This window comes from Capronia coronata, assembly GCF_000585585.1.
Source record: "Capronia coronata CBS 617.96 chromosome Unknown acBCG-supercont1.1, whole genome shotgun sequence".
Classification (NCBI taxonomy): domain Eukaryota; kingdom Fungi; phylum Ascomycota; class Eurotiomycetes; order Chaetothyriales; family Herpotrichiellaceae; genus Capronia; species Capronia coronata.
This window is the reverse complement of record NW_006912893.1, coordinates 1,083,233-1,100,134: the sequence shown is the minus strand read 5'-3', so window position 1 is coordinate 1,100,134 and position 16,902 is coordinate 1,083,233. Positions and strand designations below refer to the sequence as shown.

General features: G+C 55.0%; 4 protein-coding genes across 4 annotated transcripts; 2 read left to right on the top strand and 2 right to left on the bottom strand.

Moving 5' to 3' along the window:
* Positions 1-1,413: 1,413 nt before the first annotated feature.
* On the top strand, positions 1,414-3,874 carry A1O1_00397 (uncharacterized protein; the record flags this gene model as incomplete). Its single annotated transcript, XM_007721316.1, has 4 exons — positions 1,414-1,600; positions 1,658-2,512; positions 2,675-2,915; positions 3,139-3,874. 4 exons carry the CDS (start codon positions 1,414-1,416, stop codon positions 3,872-3,874), a joined length of 2,019 nt encoding a protein of 672 aa, XP_007719506.1.
* Positions 3,875-4,273: 399 nt separating this feature from the next.
* A1O1_00396 (uncharacterized protein) lies at positions 4,274-6,403 on the bottom strand (the record flags this gene model as incomplete). Its single annotated transcript, XM_007721315.1, has 1 exon — positions 4,274-6,403. One exon carries the CDS (start codon positions 6,401-6,403, stop codon positions 4,274-4,276), a length of 2,130 nt encoding a protein of 709 aa, XP_007719505.1.
* A 1,966-nt stretch (positions 6,404-8,369) lies between these two features.
* Positions 8,370-12,938, top strand: A1O1_00395 (uncharacterized protein; the record flags this gene model as incomplete). Its single annotated transcript, XM_007721314.1, has 1 exon — positions 8,370-12,938. The coding sequence occupies one exon, from the start codon at positions 8,370-8,372 to the stop codon at positions 12,936-12,938; it is 4,569 nt and encodes a 1,522-aa protein (XP_007719504.1).
* Positions 12,939-14,075: 1,137 nt separating this feature from the next.
* On the bottom strand, positions 14,076-16,688 carry A1O1_00394 (uncharacterized protein; the record flags this gene model as incomplete). Its single annotated transcript, XM_007721313.1, has 1 exon — positions 14,076-16,688. One exon carries the CDS (start codon positions 16,686-16,688, stop codon positions 14,076-14,078), a length of 2,613 nt encoding a protein of 870 aa, XP_007719503.1.
* Positions 16,689-16,902: the final 214 nt, after the last annotated feature.

Below are 16,902 nucleotides of genomic sequence, written 5' to 3'. Positions count from 1 at the left end.
TAGGCGAGCAGAAGAAACTGAAGACATGGGCGACCATGGTCCTTATTATGGAGTGGAAGCCTTGACAAAAAGCACGTAGGTAGGCACATGGGAGATGTGGATGGAATTCTGAATGACGTCGCAATCGTTCTTCCCCAAAGCAAAATTGTCTTAGACCTGCACTAGGGACCGATGCCACCTAGCCTTTAGCAGTAAGGAGGCAGTATTTATGGCACCTAAGCACCTATGTTAGGCTTAGCATCCACCTACTAAGTATTGCGCTCGGGCACCTTAGGCTTCAATGCCCCTTTGGTCCAGACCCTATGCCGTGGGACTGCCACCAATATCACAGCAATAATTGAACCAACGTCACCTGGAGCCATTTTGTGGGGAGATCTGCTGCCCATAAGGTAGGTAGGTATCCATCGCTGCGCCTGTTAGGAAAATGACCTGCCAGAGACCAGCAAGACGAATATAAAATTGACACTTGTCATCAAGGTTGATACACTGCGAGTGTACCTAGCTCTCTCCAGGTACACTAGAAGGAGGGCGAAGGAGGCGCCTGATAGGGCTGGTATTATGGGTGTCGCATCTGCATTTCCCGTCGAGATTGAAACACGAAGGGACATTTTATCCTTAATTACCACCAATCTACCCGCGCCCGTCTAAACTGGGCCTGAGACGCCCCTGGGCTTCTATGAGGCGGGGCACTCGTCCACGTTCGACACCGACTAGTAGAAGTTGGCTACCTTGATTCACTCTTTACCGGGCCTGATATCAGGGGTAATTGATGGAGATGGGTTTCTGGGAGGTGAGTCAAGTGGATGCATAGTAAACGCTAGGGAGCTTAGTGATAGATAAGGTTCCCCGACGGCAGTAGATAACGTATCCTAAAGGCTGTACTAACAGAGTAGTGCGTATTAGTCCCTCCATCAGGTCTTTAGTGTCATTTAGCAAGCACCGATTAGGCTAGTAGTACGTACTAAGTAGTAACAGGGGGTAACTGCATCCCACTTCAAGTTCCCGCTCCCCTGCCACCCACTTGCCCAGTTTCCATGCAACGGCCAACGGCCAACTTGAACCTGAAGCGCATGCGACAAACTTACAACTCGCTTGACCCTCGAGACTGCGCCTCACTGTCCTACCACCATCCATCTCCGTAGACCACGGATTCATCCATCGTCCAACTTACCACTCCCGCTTCAGCTTCACCCTCATACGCATTCACCTGGGTCGATATATCACATCCATCTTCATCCATCTCGGGCATTTCCACCGTCTTGTCGATAGTTGTCCAACGTCGGCCCGCGGTCTCCCTCACTCGCTCTTGTCACCTCCATGCGCACTTACGGTCTCCGGCAGCTTTGCGCGTTTGCGCCGTCGACCTGATCATCTTCCTCTATCTTGACGGCATCATATATTGCATTGTAAACGATGCTCAGACCCGCCACCCCTCTGACGATTTTGCTGCTTATATCCTTCGTTCTCTTGCTGTTATCTGTCATATCGACCCCTGTCGTCAAAAGCATCCCCATTGCAACCTATCAGGGAGTCAACTTTGGTGTCTTCGGATACTGTACAACTTCCCAATGCAGTGGTATCCGCGTGGGATATACAACGGGTACTGACTAATTTCTTCTTTCCCTCATGCGCATGGATTGTCGTTAACTGGTTCCAGATGGCCTATTCGGTCCCGGAGGTGATGGCGACTTCAACCTGCCCTCTAGTGCACGACATTCCTTATCTTCTCTGCTCATCGTCCATCCGGTCGCCGCATTCTGCAATCTGGTCTGCCTCGCTTTGGCTGCGGCTGCACACTTGCACTCTCCATCTCACTCCGCCCGGTATCTCCTCGGCCTTCTGATCCTTCTCCTACCAACACTGCTAGTTACTCTTCTCGCTTTCCTGGTGGATATACTCTTGTTTGTTCCGCATTTACAATGGGGCGGATGGATTGTTCTCGCTTCTACAATATTGATAACTGCCTCCGGGGTGGTGACTTGTGCTATGCGGCGGACCCTGGTTTCGCGCAAGGCTCGCAAGAAGAGGATTGCGGAAAATGCTGAAATGAGCGGCGAGAACTACTACAGCCGACAGGCCCAAGAGTCGAAGGCGGGCGCTCAAACTTTCACGACTGAACCCACCGTTCCGATGGTCAATGGCGCTCCTGGAGCAGACAGGCTACCTGCGTTTGCGACGTTCAATCCCGCTTCAAAGACAGACGAAGATCTCCAACCCCTCAGGTCGCAAGCCTTATCCGACGATCCTACTCTGGTCCCTTCTCGAGATGGTGCTTCAGAAAAATATTATGGCCCTCCTTCAAGATCTAACAGTCGACCACCTCCGGATGATCGTCGGGATGCCTTCCCAAGTGCTCCTCCACCCGGGGCAGTCGGTGGTCCGCCCATGCCCATGCAGGGCCGAAGACCAGGGGATGGATACCCGCCTCCTGGGCCATATCGCGATGGGAGTATGCCACCACCCGGTAGTAGGGGATACGGTTCCCGAGGCAGGGGTGGCTATCCCCCTCGTGGTGGCTATCCTCCACGAGGTGGTTACGGCTCTCGAGGGCCTCCCCCGCCTCAAGGTTACCCAGGACGAGGAGGGTTCTCAACTGACATGCGCGGAGGCTACGGTGGGAGGGGCAGAGGTGGGATGCCGATGGGTGCTGCTGTTGCCGGTGGTATGGCCGCAGGAGCAATGATGGACGGTGGCCAGCGACGGCCGCCTCCAGGATATCCTCCCAATGGCCGTGATGGCTCCTCATCCGGATACATACCGCCCGAAGAATACTCAGATCCGAATGGTCGACATCCGACCATTGCCGCCTCGCAGCCCTTCATCGAAGGGGGAGACAGGAGATTTGATGTAGCAAGCCCGTCTATATACACGACTGGACCAGACGACCGTCAGGGTCCGTATGGCGCCCGGGCACAGTCGCCTGCCCAGAGCAGGAGGTCACCATACGGCAGCCGAGTCCAGTCCCCATCTGGCACAACCCGCCAACCATCACCGCCTCCGGAGATGCCCCAGTTACCCGGCATGCAAGCGGCGGAACTCGCAGGCACTTCGACGCGGGATTTCCATCCAGGTAGATCTCAGAGTCAAGATCCGTAAGTCGTCCCCTCCAAGCACTAGATGTCAAACTAATTTGGTCAGATACGTTCCCCCTCGCGCCCAGTGGAACAACATGCCTCGTGATGATTATGCTCAGCCCATACCCTCTGGGCGCTATGGCCCCGTAGAGCTTCCCACGGGCGGCAGTCAAGCGGCAGGCTATGGTGGCCACAATCGACGCCCACGGGTGAATTCCGGTGGCAGTGAAGCATACTACGAAGACGTAAATCCTCGGTTTGCGGCCGACCCCGAACCAATGCCCCCAATGCCAGTCATGCCACCAAACTCCGATCAAGCCCACGTGCCGCCCCTTCTGACGCCGGGACAAGCCGGACACCAGCGACCTGATTCTCTGGGACCACTCCCTCAGACCAATTCTTACGAAGACCTCCCTGGCGCTCGGTCGCCTGCTGAGAGCGAAACCAGCAACTTCACGTCGGTCAGCCAACGTGGTGTCAACCCCAACTGGAGACCTGGCGCGGGCGGGGAATTTGGCTCTTTCGGACCTCCTAGTCGAAGACGAGACCAGCAAATGAAGCGAGATGTGTTGTTGGAGGGAAACCCCGACTTTGAACTCCCGGGCATGAATCTACCTGCGCGACCGATCGGTAGAGGACGAGGCGGCGGTGGCCCTGGCATGAGAGGCGGCGGAATGACGATGCTAGGCACTTCGAGGATCCCTCCGGCTAGCGCTGTCGGTGCAGGGGCGGATGGAAGGTATCCTCTGGCAACGCCACCACCGCCTGGACCCGGTGGGATGCCGGTAAGAGAGATATAAAATGATGAAAAAGAACTACTTGGGAGAAAGCGATGACATCCACGAGTTTCCTTCCGACTTCTCCTCGGTGACGTCCCTCGCTTCTTTTGCGATGTGGGCTTCAGTTCAGGCACGATATGGTAATTACGAATGCGAGTTCAAGCAGGCTTATGTGTGCTCTCAACCGAGATGACTTGAGAGGATGATTGTACATGTATACAAGGGTGCGCTTGGAGAGGAAATAGGAATAACTCCAGACTTTAGATGTCCTGCTGAGATACATGGAACACCACTGACAAGGTGTAATGCTCCAGCAGAGATGAGCTTGTTCAATTGCCGCCATCTGCAGATATTACGTGCTGAGATGAACATGGGCGAATGGATTAAATCTATATTCGATCGAAATCTATATGGTACCAACTATAACATGATTCTTCCGTCACTTGAGCGTGAACCAAATAATCCCAGGATATTAGGGCCCGAGTCGACGCCGGAATTCGCGTCTGGAGGTCGGGAAGATGAAGATTCATCACTACCGCCTCCCAACCATTTCGGGCGCTTGAGGGCTCCACCTCCGGCGCGAGACCTCGGACCCGTCACCTGCATCCACTTCGGGGTGTCCAGGGAGTCGAGTGTATTCTTGACCCTCCGGCCGAACAGGGCGAAGAAGTTCTCCTCCTCCGGTTCCGGGTCCAGAGCGGCCCTCGAGCCAGCACGGCCCGTAGCTGATGTGCGTGAGTTGGAGACGCCTAACGTCGCCCTGTCCGCCGCGGAGGAGGGCACCCATCTCGTCGGGCTGGGACGGGATGTGCGGGCCACGTCAAAGGAAGAAGACGACCGCGGCGGATCGGAGACGCCCAGACTCGTGTGCCGGCTGTTGCCGTGTAGATCACGGGTGATGAGGTCGCGGCCCTCGCGCCATCCGCCGGTGCCGAAGCCGGACGGATTACCCTCCTCCTCGTCATCGGCCTCCTCGAGGATGCCGAAGCCCAAGACATGTTTGATTTTCCCGTACAGGTTGAAAAGCGTGGCGCACACGGGGATCAAGATGAAGATGGGGAACAGGTAGTCGAACCATGTGCCCAGCGGGGTCAGGTTGATGAGCCGGCCGAGGAAGTGGTAGAAGGTGGAGGTCTGCTGGATGTCCTGGGGGAGGAAGGTGAGGAAATTGTAGGCCAACGGGACGGTCAGCTTGGCGATCTGGCCGGAATACCAGCAGGCCGATTCCGGATACGTGTTCCTCTTGACCAGCGCCCGCTGCTTCCAGGTCGGTACGTCGCTGAAGCTGCTCAGCGCGCACACGCACATGTATGTGATCCACACGGACGCCATGACCTGGCCGCCGAACCCAATCTGGTAGTTCTTGTCGCTGGGATGGTGGATGACCGTGAGGCTGACCGCGGAGAGATGCGGGGCGGGGAATTTGATGATCTCAGACCAGATCACGGCCACGGAGGCGAGCGAGAAGAGTCCGCCCGTGGCGATCCTCCAGGCTGGAATGACGTGGACGTACAGGTGGTAGCGCATGAATGGAGTCATGAGGGAAACGCGGCCCAAGAAGGACGAGGACGGGGACCGGCCGAAATCCAGCCTTTTGGATGCCCGAGAATCGAGGATCGTTTGGAGGTCGGAAGCCGTCTGCACGAGATTGTCCCATTCGCGAATATATCTTGCCCGGCGGTGGCGGGCTCGGACGAGTCTTCGAGTCAGGTCGGCGAGATATCGTTCGGTGATGACGGCTGGGACCTTCGCCGAGGCGTCGATGGTGGTTGGGTTGGCAAAGATGCGGCTTTCCACTTGACCCGTCATGTCGACCAGGTCTTCTATCCATTCTTGAAAATCTCGGGCCGTTCCGGTCTTCCTCTGCTTCAGCTGCATCACCTGCGCTTCGAGTTCCTCCAGGGCGAGACTGGCATCCTCCAGGTTATCGTGCACTCTGGGTGCTTGGGTGTGGACTCGGCGCAAGCTGCCGCTGATATCTGCTTTCCGGAACATCTTTCTCGGCAACGCAACCAGGCCGTGGCCCATGAGGTAGATGGCCAGAATCAGACCCCAGACATAGGCCAGCGCCATGACGAGGCCTCGGATAGCCGTGAAGTCGAAGCCGTAGGACAAGATCATGTAGACCAGACCCGCGACGGCGCAGCCAAGCACAATGAGCTGGTACCGTGCATTCGACCGCAACGAGTAGATCATGCGAGATCGTGGGTCGCGGTACCCGGCGTCCATGTAATCCCCCAGAAGTGGCAGCACGACCCAGGTCAGGACGAAGGTCAGCCAATAGACGATTCTCCATGCGACCAACACCGCTCTGTTTGGCAGCCAGATTCCTTTTCCTCCATGATTGCTCTCTCGTGCGCTCGACGCGAGATCGACCGGCACCAATAGGATGGCGCTCGCAGGGAGGGCGAGGGCGAGGAAGATCGGGATCAAAAGGAAGGCCGGCGTCTTTCGCAGCGGGAGATAGTGTCGCAGGACGAACAGGACTACTGTCGAGATGGTCAGGAATGCGAGGATCGCAAACACGTCGGAGCCGACAGAGGACGCCATGGTTGCCGGGAGGGTTGTTTCCTTCAACACTGTAGAGTGAATGCCAGTTCAGCTTGCCATGGTCGACAGTTCGGACATGTCGGAAGGCAACCGGCTACTAGTATTGACGGGCCACAGATCGGAGCTGGTCAATTCAGCGAGAGTCAGGAACTTCAAATGATGCTGGGCCGCAACACGATGGACGATGCTGGCTCAACGACAAGGACTGTTAAGACACTGCAGGTCGACAATTCAATAATGAAGACCAGAACTGGAAGCGTGAAGCATTATTGAGGTGCATGCACAATACCAGTATGAGAATAATGAATGCTGGCACATCCACAGTGCATCTACTAGCCAACTGCAATCTCAAATCATTATTATTGGGCTGTGAGGCGCTTAACTACCTAGAGTGACGTGGGTGCCTGACCCTAAGCCCTGCCTTGGGGGGAGGGGGGTGTTGTATTAAGCGTTATGTGCACATCGTTCCTTAGGCTTAGAAGGGGAGGGGGAGGGGGGTGTGTTTAAGGCACCAAATCACAGTTAAGGCTCCCAAGGCTTAGAGGAGGGGGGGGTGGTTTTTAGAGGAGGTGTGGTCTTCAGAGGGGGGGTGGGGTCTCTAGAGGAGGTGTGGTTTTTATAGAGGTGGTGGTCTTTAGAGGCGGTGTGGTTTTTAGAGGGGGGGGCGGTGTGCCTAAGGACTGCTTTTCGCGATGAAAGGGGAACTTTAGGTACTTTAGGCTTTTGATGACCTCTAAACCAGAGGAAGTTATAACAAAACGACATCATTTCCTTGACCCTGAAGGCGTCCAACAGTAATGTTCCTCCTCCTCCACTAAAAGTCCAAGCTCCGGGTCAGATCAATGACCCGTTTCCTCTTTTATCTGCTGGTTCTCGTTCTCCTTCCTCTTATCACAGCAAAAATGGTGCTCACTCTATCTCTCTATACGACTCCCTCAACATGACCATCCAATAACTTGTGTGTCTTGCGCATATATCGCGGACAGAATACTCCTTTCATATCTTTTATATCTACATCTTGTCATATCCCTATACCTATCCTGCATCCTCCGACACTGTCCAGCCTGCTCGCTGTTGAGGAACGCGAGCCTATAACGCCTGCCGAGACCCACGGGCCTCCCTAGCCTACTACTAAGGGCCTCACGCCTCACACCTCAAGTCTAACGTCTAAACTTCTGTTCTCACTAAAAGCGAATCTAGCCCATCGATCGGCGTTCCTCCATCATACTATCATCTGCGACCAGCAGCATTTTCATACTATCTACAATTACCCGCCTCACGACCGACTGACTGACTGACGAACGATTTACAATCTTCTCTCGTTATATTGCTTTACTCCTTTCGCAGCCTTCCTCTGACACCAGTCTATCTTTAACCCCTCCTGGCCGGGGTGGAAAGGCGCGACGTGCCTACATCCTATGTGTTGGCCTCGATTCTTCCATGGACGCGCCCGCTGACGTCCAACCAGAACCGCACCTCATTGTTTCTCTTCAGGCCCTGCTATTTGTACCGGCCATTGTCTGCCTCGACTGATTCTGTCTGCCTGCCTTCAACCACCGTCGGATATAATTGCGAACACAGATCTCCTCCGCCCCATGATTCACGATACCTGCCTTCACGTCCGGTCCACCTCGAACGTTTAATCCTGCCGTGGCTGCCTTGTGTCACACACCCACGATACATTCAGCAAACGCAAACCGAAGCAGCTTTCACTTCAATTTGTGTCGCCTGTCGCTCCTGCGAGTCCGGTCCTTCGAGAGCCTTACCATTACCTCCCGCTCTGTCTACCATTCTCCTTTTGTAACGAACGATCTCGACAACCCACACGAAGTGCCAACTTCTTCTATACGATCGATTGTCTCATATCTCCTACTCAACACCGGATGCCTTAGAAGACGCCGCCTAGCCTGAGCGATCCTCGCTCGCGAGCGTTGCCGCAGTCATGAACCCTCAACAGTTTCAGAACATGGCGGGCATGGGACGTGGCATGCCCAATAACATGCAACAAAAGGCCATGGCTAATCAGATGGGTGGGCAAATGGGTGGGCAAATGGGTGGGCAAATGGGTGGACAAATGGGTGGGCAAATGGGGGGTCAGATGGGAGGCCAGATGGGAGGTCAGATGGGACAAATGGGCCAGATGGGCCAGATGGGCGCCCAAATGGGTGGCCAGATGCCCAGAGGTATGCCGCAGCAGATGGCTGGTCAATTGAGTCTCAGTCACCCGTCGGTGCAGCAACACATATTTGATATGCTCACGGCACAAGGGCCGTTCAGCGGATGGCAGGCCAACGTTCACATCAAGGAACGAGCGGCGCAGATCAAACTGTTGGTGGACTCGTTGCGTCTGGTCAGGCCGCCAGTCGAACTCCCACGGGCCATCGAAGTTGCGCTCCAGTTCGAACGCAAGTGTTTTACCCAAAGTGCCAGCAAAGAAGACTATGTCCGAGAATGCAGTGAGAAGCTCGGTAGGATCCGCGATCAACGGGCACAACAGATGAACCAGGGCGCTGCCGGTATGATGCAGAACATGCAAATGGGCATGCCTAATATGCAAATGCCCAACCAGAATATGGCGCAGATGCAGCAGATGGGCCAGAACATGAATCCGAACATGTCCATGGCCCCGCACATGCAGCAGCAAATGCAAGGCTCGCCTATGTTCAATCAAGCACCGCCGATGATGAACCAGGGAGCTCCCAAGATGAACCAGGCCCAGACCCCCATGATGCAAACAAATAACCAGCAGAAGCAGATGCAACTGTCCGAATTGACTGCCGAAGATAACAAGGCCATCAACGTCCGAGCCGCCGAACTGGCGAAAAGTACCCCGAAGGAAGAGATGCGTAATATCGTGGAGAAGATGGCCCCTCAACTCAGGGCGAATCTGGCACAAAAGTCCGTCGACCCAATCATCTACTACTTCCGAATGCTTGCCACCAAGGAATTCCGCCGACGAAAGCAGATGGAAGCCGGGATGAGTGGAGCGGGCAATCCTGGCCAGATGGGCAACAACGCCAACACGATGGGCCAGCTACAGAACCAAGCCAATCAGAATACCATGAACCAAGGCTTGAACGTCAATTCCAACGGATTCCCAGGCGATATGGGTCGATATCAAGGACTACAAGCAGAAGGGCTAAGGTCCCAAGAAGAAGGGCAATTGGTTGTGCCCGCCAGCAACAGCCAGACCATCATGTCGGAGCAGATGCGGATTCAACAGCAGATGTTGGCCAACCAGCGAATGGGCCAACAGCAACAGCAGCAGCAGCATCAGAACCATGCCATGAACCCGGCTTTCATTGCGCAACAGCAGCGTCTGCAACAGGCTCAGGCGACCAAGATGCAGCAGGCTCAACTGCAGGCCCAGAACCAGGCCCAAGCCCAGGCTCGTGCCCAAGCTGCCGCTGCACAGGCCCAAATGGCAGGTCAACGGGGTCAAATGCAGGGCATGCCTCAGTCCAACACTCCCCTCTCCACCATCAACCGACCAGTCGGTCCTAATGTCTCTGGAGCCAGTCCCCAGACTGTGCCCCGGGTTCCTTCTGGCACACCGGTGATGAATCAACAACAAGGACAGATGCCGGGGCAGATGCAGCCCGGGCAGCAGCAACAGCAGCAGCCACAGATGGGTATGCAGGAGATCCAGAAGCGGGAACAGGCTCTGGCCAGCTTTCCTGGACCTGTCCAAGCGATCCTTCGGCAGAAGCCCCAGAGCGAGTGGCGAGCCATTCTGCAACAATTCCAGCAAAGCAGCAATATGAAAAGAAGCTTGTCGCAGCAACCGCAGCAACAACAGCAACAGCAGCAGCCTCAACCTGCGGCTCAGATGCAGAATGGTGCTTTTGTTGGCGGCGCAAATATAGGGCCAATGCCAATGCAGCAGTCCCTCTCCGCTGGAGCAGTCTCTCTTCAGGGCCAGGATATGGTAGCGATGCCTAGCTCGCAAGGGCAAATGCAACAGAACCAGGAGTTGATGAGACAACGTCAAATGCAGATGCAGCAGCAGCAGCAGCAGCAGCAGTCACAGCAGCAGGCGCCTCCTCATGCTGCAGGTCATCCTCAAACCCAGCGTCAGCAGTTGACGCCTCAACAAATGAAAGTCATGGACCAACAGCCGGTGCCCCCAGCGGTATTGAACAATATAAGGCAGCACACGGCAATTCCTGACGTTAAGAACTGGGGCCAGCTCAAGCAATGGTTGACAGCAAACCCTGTGCCGAATCTGCCCATTGCTCAAGCCTTGGACATCCAGGCAACCCATTTTGCCCATATCATGAAGACCCGCGGGCAGAATGCTCAACAGCAGAACAATCCAAAGGCTGGTCCAGTTCCGGTACAACATCCTCAGCAGATTCAGCAAATGCCTCAAGGTCCGGCACAAGGCATGCCTGGTCAGGCTCCTGGAATGGCTCCTGGGGCGGTGCCGGCATTCCGGCCACCAAGTCAACAAGACATCCTGAGACTGCGAGCTCACAACCCTAAGCTAGCAACTCTCCCCGATGAACAAATACGGGCACTGCTGATCAACCGTCACCGTCAAATGCAACAGAAGGCGATGCAACAGCAACCTGGCCAGCAACCCATGGCACAGCCAATGCACTTCATGCCTTCCCAGGCTGGCGCGCCTGGACAGCAGTTTGGCATGCAAGGACAGTTGCAGGCCCAGGCGCCTGTTCAGCCCAACATGCAAGCTGTACAACAGCAACGGCCACCCTCAGCTCAAGCCCCTGAACAAGCTCGGCCAATGCAGGTGAATGGCCTCCCGATGAAGAGGCCCGGCGACGACGACGTTCTCCAAGTGCCCAATCCAACTAAGCAGGCACAGGCTCAGATAGACTCCGCTAAGATTCCGGGAGGCCAGACTCTCACCAAGGAACAGTTCAACGCGCTGGACCCCGTCAAGAAGCAGCAATACATGAATTATCAACGTCAACAGGCAACAATGCGCAGAATCGTGGAACTAGGAAAAGAAGTCCAGGCCAGCATACCGAAACCGCGGCCCATCACGAACATGGATGCTGCAAGTAGAAAGCGCATCACCACGCTGCTGACTTCCGACAACGTCAAGAACATGCTGGGACGGTTTGACGCGTTTCTCATGGCCTTCTATAGGATCGAGCCCAATGATCAGGCTATCAAGCAGCTGGTTGCTCAGAAGTTGCAGCTGATCGCACAGTTCAAGCCACAATCGCTCCAGAACCGAACATTTGAGATGGTGGACAATTTCAGCATCACACCAGACGCAGCTGAAGCCATCATCAACAATATCACCGCCAAATTCCAGCAAACCGCCGCTCAAATCCCTCATCAAAACAAACCTCGCCCGCAACCCGCGCAGCTGACTCCGGAGAATCTGAGCCTGCTGGAAGCGCAGGAGCAAGAGCGTAAGAAAGCCCTGAAGGCCAACCATGCCCCTCCCGCGCCAACAGCCACCCAGCCACCCTTCCAGATTGGCGATCCCAGAGGACACGGCACCCCCAGGTATGCAACACCGGGGCTCAAGCAAGAGGATCTCAAGCTTCCCGCGGATCCGAAACGACGGAAGAAGAATCAGCAACAGAGCGCGGCCACAGCCGGGCAACAGGGCGCATCGGCTGCTCCCGCCACGACCTCGCCGCAGGCAACGAAAGCACCCAAGCCGGTCGAGACGTTCAAGTGTCCGGTTGTGGGGTGTGAACACCAGCTCAAAGGTTTTGCTAGTCAGGCTGAGCTCGATCGACACCATAATGTCACCCACAAGCTGGATATGGAGCCGGTCACGGACCCCCTTGCCTTCCTGCACGAGTCGTTGCGGTCTGCCTTTAACCTGGATGAAAATCTCAAACAAATCAAGAAGCCGAAATCGGACAGTCAGGGCGCAGCTGTTTCCGCTGTGAAAGCCGAAAGCCATGTTGCCACCCCGATTCCAATGTCCAAGATCCCGAGCCAAGGTGGGCAAGGGGCTGCTGCGAAGGCGGCCGACGCCACTACTGGAGACGACGATCCATGGAGGCATAGCAACATTACACTTGACCAATTACGGACGGCGTTTGGCGGCGACGACTGGGAGGAGCTGTTTCCGTCGCAAGAGAAGACCGAGGAATACCAGTCCAAGTTCTATGAAGCATACCGCAACACCAGCGACAGATGGAGAAAGATTGTGGAGGGCCCTAATGGCGCCTTGACAGATACCTCGACCGAGAAGTCCAAGAGCCCGGGTGACGGTAGCGACAAAGATGCTCCTTCCGAGGGCGCCGCGGGCGAGGACAAGAAAGCTGCACAGCCAAAGAAGACCGAGGACGACTCATGGATGGTCAATCTTGACGGCATCGAAGGACTCGATCTGAGCGGTCTCAACGACACGTCTCCTTTCGAGAACATTGGTGATCTAGACATCATCATGGGCGAGGATGGCTCCCCCTACGAGTCCATTGAGAAACCTCAGTTCTCGGTGGGAGAGTCGCAGCTGCAACAGCTCGGCGTCGATGTTCAACACCCCGAGAACTGGACAGCGCAGGACAGAGCGCTGGTGGAGTTTGTGCTGGAGGGTTGATTTGAAGCTTCTTCACGCTTGATCTTGTCCGTTGAGAATATGGTCTGCCGGTTCCAACACCATCTGTTCTCTCAGGCTGGGGACATTGCCATACTAGCTGGCCGTGTGTGTCTGCCGTCCAAGTCGGTCGATGATCTTGAGCATGGCGTTTTTGACTTACTTTTTCGCGAGCCTGGTTGGGTCTACGAAAATGGTGATGAATGCAATGTCTGAGAGGGGAACCACCATCGTGATACTGGATCAGGATTGTGGTTGGGAGGCTTTGTCGTACGCTTGACATACAGTATTGTCGCTGGTATGTATACGATCACGGGTGGCGGGCGGGCGGACTTATTTGGCTTCAAGTTGGGAGGATGATTCGTGTTCAGAGGACATTCTTTCTTTGTTTTTGTTTTTCTCTATCCTTGACACTTTTGAGCCGAGCGAGGTTATCGATGGACATGGATGAAGACAAGCTGTGAGCGATGTCACTACGTGGAGCAAGCGTCAAGGCGGATTCTTTCTGATATATAGTTCGACGATGGCACACCCCAGCCTGGCAAAAGGTAATCTTATCTTATACTCCTCATTCACTTAATGAATTGTTGCGAGAAGAAGAAGTCAGAAGAAGTTGTGCTTGTCCAAACATGTCTTCGTTGGAGTCCTTCGTTTTCTTTCCCGGAATCGTTATACAAATGTAGTGCCTACAACCGAGCACTTCGGGCTCGGCCAAGTTGGACTTGTCCCTTCAACCCCCATCCGCTTGCATCCAAGCCAGACTCCAGGAGCAAGCAGTTGCCGATATCCAAACTCCCGGTGAAACAGCGTATTGGTGCCAAGCCGCAGCATCAAGCACCATATACTAGTATGTTGGTAATACACAAAAGTGAACCGAAAGAAGGAAAAGAGGAAGAGGAAGAGGGCACAAGAAGACCGGGAAGAACCCGGCTCCGGTCCCAGCTGTCACTGCCAATCATACGGTCGCTAGGTGTCACCAAGCTGAAGACGACCTTCAACGGTGATCCCAAGCTCCTGCAGGCGTTCGATTTGTCTGTCTCCGATGCTGACGAGCTCGAATCCCGGTGGCAGGCGACGACGGGCTCTAAATGAAACCAGCATATTAACAATCGATCAAATGATCATTAGATCAATAGATGGTCAAACATCAGAGATCAGAAAAACAGAACAGATTCCACGCAATGTGGACTCCAATGGATTGATTGAGGGGGCAAGCGTGGACATTGGGGGAGGGAAAAAGACATACTTCAAGAAATCCATCTTGATATTCCGAGCCTTGTCTTTCAGCTGGACCTGGCCTCGCCCCTGTAGCCGCGGTCCGTCGGGATGGAACTGGTCCTCTTTCAAAATGGTGGCCCAGCTTGTTCCGTACAGGGCCACCATCTCCATGAGACGTTCGACTTCCTCGTCCGTGTAGCCTCGGCGCACTTGGACTTTGGGGCATCTGAATTCGCGCGACAGTCGAGTGGCCAGCTTGGCTTCCCGGTTCACCTGGGCGATCTGGGACCGAGGCGGTTCGGGGTCGTATGGATCATTGCGGCGTGGAGGAGACACGCGGCGAGCGGGGGCCTCGGCGGGAGCAGCGCGGTGCCGGGGATTCGGTGCGCTTGAGGCGGGAGGGCGAGATCCGATGACGGTTCCCAACGGTGCGCGGTTGAGGGTGTGGCTTGATTGTTGCGTACTTGTTGGTGGCGGACGTGGTTGTGGTGCTGTCGATGGTGGAGGGCGCCGTTGGGTGAGGCCTTGTTGAGCGGCGCGAGCAGCCTGCATTGCTAGAGTCGATCTGGGCGTCCATCTCTGAGTAGCGGGGATAACTTGTGGTTCATTTTCCGCATCATCATCATCTTCATCATCATTGTTGACGTAGTCGTCGTCGCTGTCCACAACGGGATCGGCTTCTGTGATGGGCGGCTCTCCACGAATCCTGCGGCCGGCATCACTGACCGCCACTGATCGCTGCCTATCTTGTACATCATCGACTCGACGCTTTTTCGCAGCTCTTTGGTCTATCTCGAACGCATCCTCCTCCTCTTCTGACGGCTCACTATCTAATCTCTGACGTTTATGCGGTTGTGGAGCTGGGTAATCTTCTTCGGGAGCTTCGGAAAAAGAGACTCGTTCGGCATCTTCTTGTCGATCTAAGAGAGACGGCTTTTTGGCCGCCATCTTCTTATTCTCCTTTTCGCTCTGTTCCTGCTGTCGGCGAGCAGTCCGGAAGAATTCGATCCTCTGTCGAACGAGTTCGCTGTCGTCATCGCTGTGGCTGTCACCGTTGTCAGTTTGGCCGCCCGCTTGAGAAGTATGCGGGTACTGTGCGGATGCTTGGTCCTCATCCATCATTCCGTCATCATCATTTTCCACAGGTGTCGGTGACTGTGGAGTTTCGCGAATTGACTCAACTTCGGTCACCATAGCCAGGCTTATGTCGGCGCCTGATGCCTTGGCAGCATAGGTTGCCTTGAGCGTGTTGAACCTATTAAGGCGGGAACTGAGCTTGCTGCCTGTCGGAGGTCCTGCCGGGCTGTCCTGCCTATTGGATGCTGGACCAAGATTGGGGTCGACGGCTCGCTGCTCCACGCGATGCTCTGCACCAACATCGGGCTCATCGTGAGCTCCTTCCTTAATCTGCTGACTGTCTGCCAGAAACTTTGCGGAAAGGAAGTCAGCGATGGTATCTATGCCGCCAATTGAACTGATGAATTGGTCCAGGTCTTGCTTGCGGCTCATAGTCCACTTCGTGACTTCAACGACGAAGCCCGGCCACGAAAACTGTTCTTCCAAAGTATGGATGTCCACCGGTTGCTGGGGGTCAAGACTGAAATGCTTTCTCAGAGCTTGGAGGCGCTCGGTGGTCTTGTCCAGGGTGCTGTCATGAACGAAGACTCGCAAAGCTCCCTCATCGGTCCAAAACACTTGGCGGGCCAGGGCGTCCGGGTCGAATTCAACGCGTTTTTGGTCCGCTTTTGCTCGGTAGATGAAAAATTGAGTGAGAATGTCGAGGCTTAGGTCGACGGTCTGATCAAGCATTGGTTCCTCAATTGCAAAGAGGTCCATGTCGGTGAAGGGCAGAGGGAAGTTATTAAACATGTATTGGAGGTAGTCGGATCGGTGTTCGGGGTTTGTGCTCAACACTGCCACCATTTGCGAGGCAAGATTAGCAAGGTAGAGGACAGGATCTGGGCGCCAGGGACCATGAATGTCTCCATCGGGGTCTCTTGCAGCCAGAGAGCCAACGACGATGCTAGGTTTTATGTAGTTCGACTCAACATATGGCTCTCGACTCGTCTCGAATCTCCTTTCTCGTATCCTGAGGCGTTTACGTTCAGAAGAATTTATTTGGGACAACTTTGCAACCAAGGTATGGAGTCCAGCGGTATCATGTCTCTCAAAGAGACTAAGCAGGTCTCTGGCATCATCATGCAGAAGGTTGATATTATCAACAATGGCGTCCAGATCCAAGTTGTTCAGCATGCTCTCCAGGTCAGAGCCATCAGTACTCAGTTCGCGAGAGGGCGGATTCCTATCGCCGAGCTCGTCGTCGCGCTGTGATTCATATCCCTCGTGCACGGTGGCCAGGACCTCGTCAATACTTCGCGGCTGCTGGTGGGCAGCGGTGACATTGCGACTGGAGGATCTGGTAGCGCGTTTGTTTGGAGTTGGCGTGTCGACAGGAACGTTGGTCGAAGATGCCCTTGGAGGCGATAGAGGAGTGCTCTTCCTGCTCACCGAGCGAACCGCCCGGCGGGGAGGCATGGTGATACGGAGATGGAGTGGAGTAACAGTATCATGAAGTCCTTTGAATTTCTAGGGTTAATAACCCTTGACGCGGTCGTTGCAGGCGACGTGAAGGAGAAAGAGGTTGACGAGTGGAGTTGATGGATTGAATCCACGCGTCGCAGTGTTGGTGTCCCACTGCATGCTGAACTCCACCGTAGCACAGCGCAGCCTGAGAGGCTTGGCACTCCGG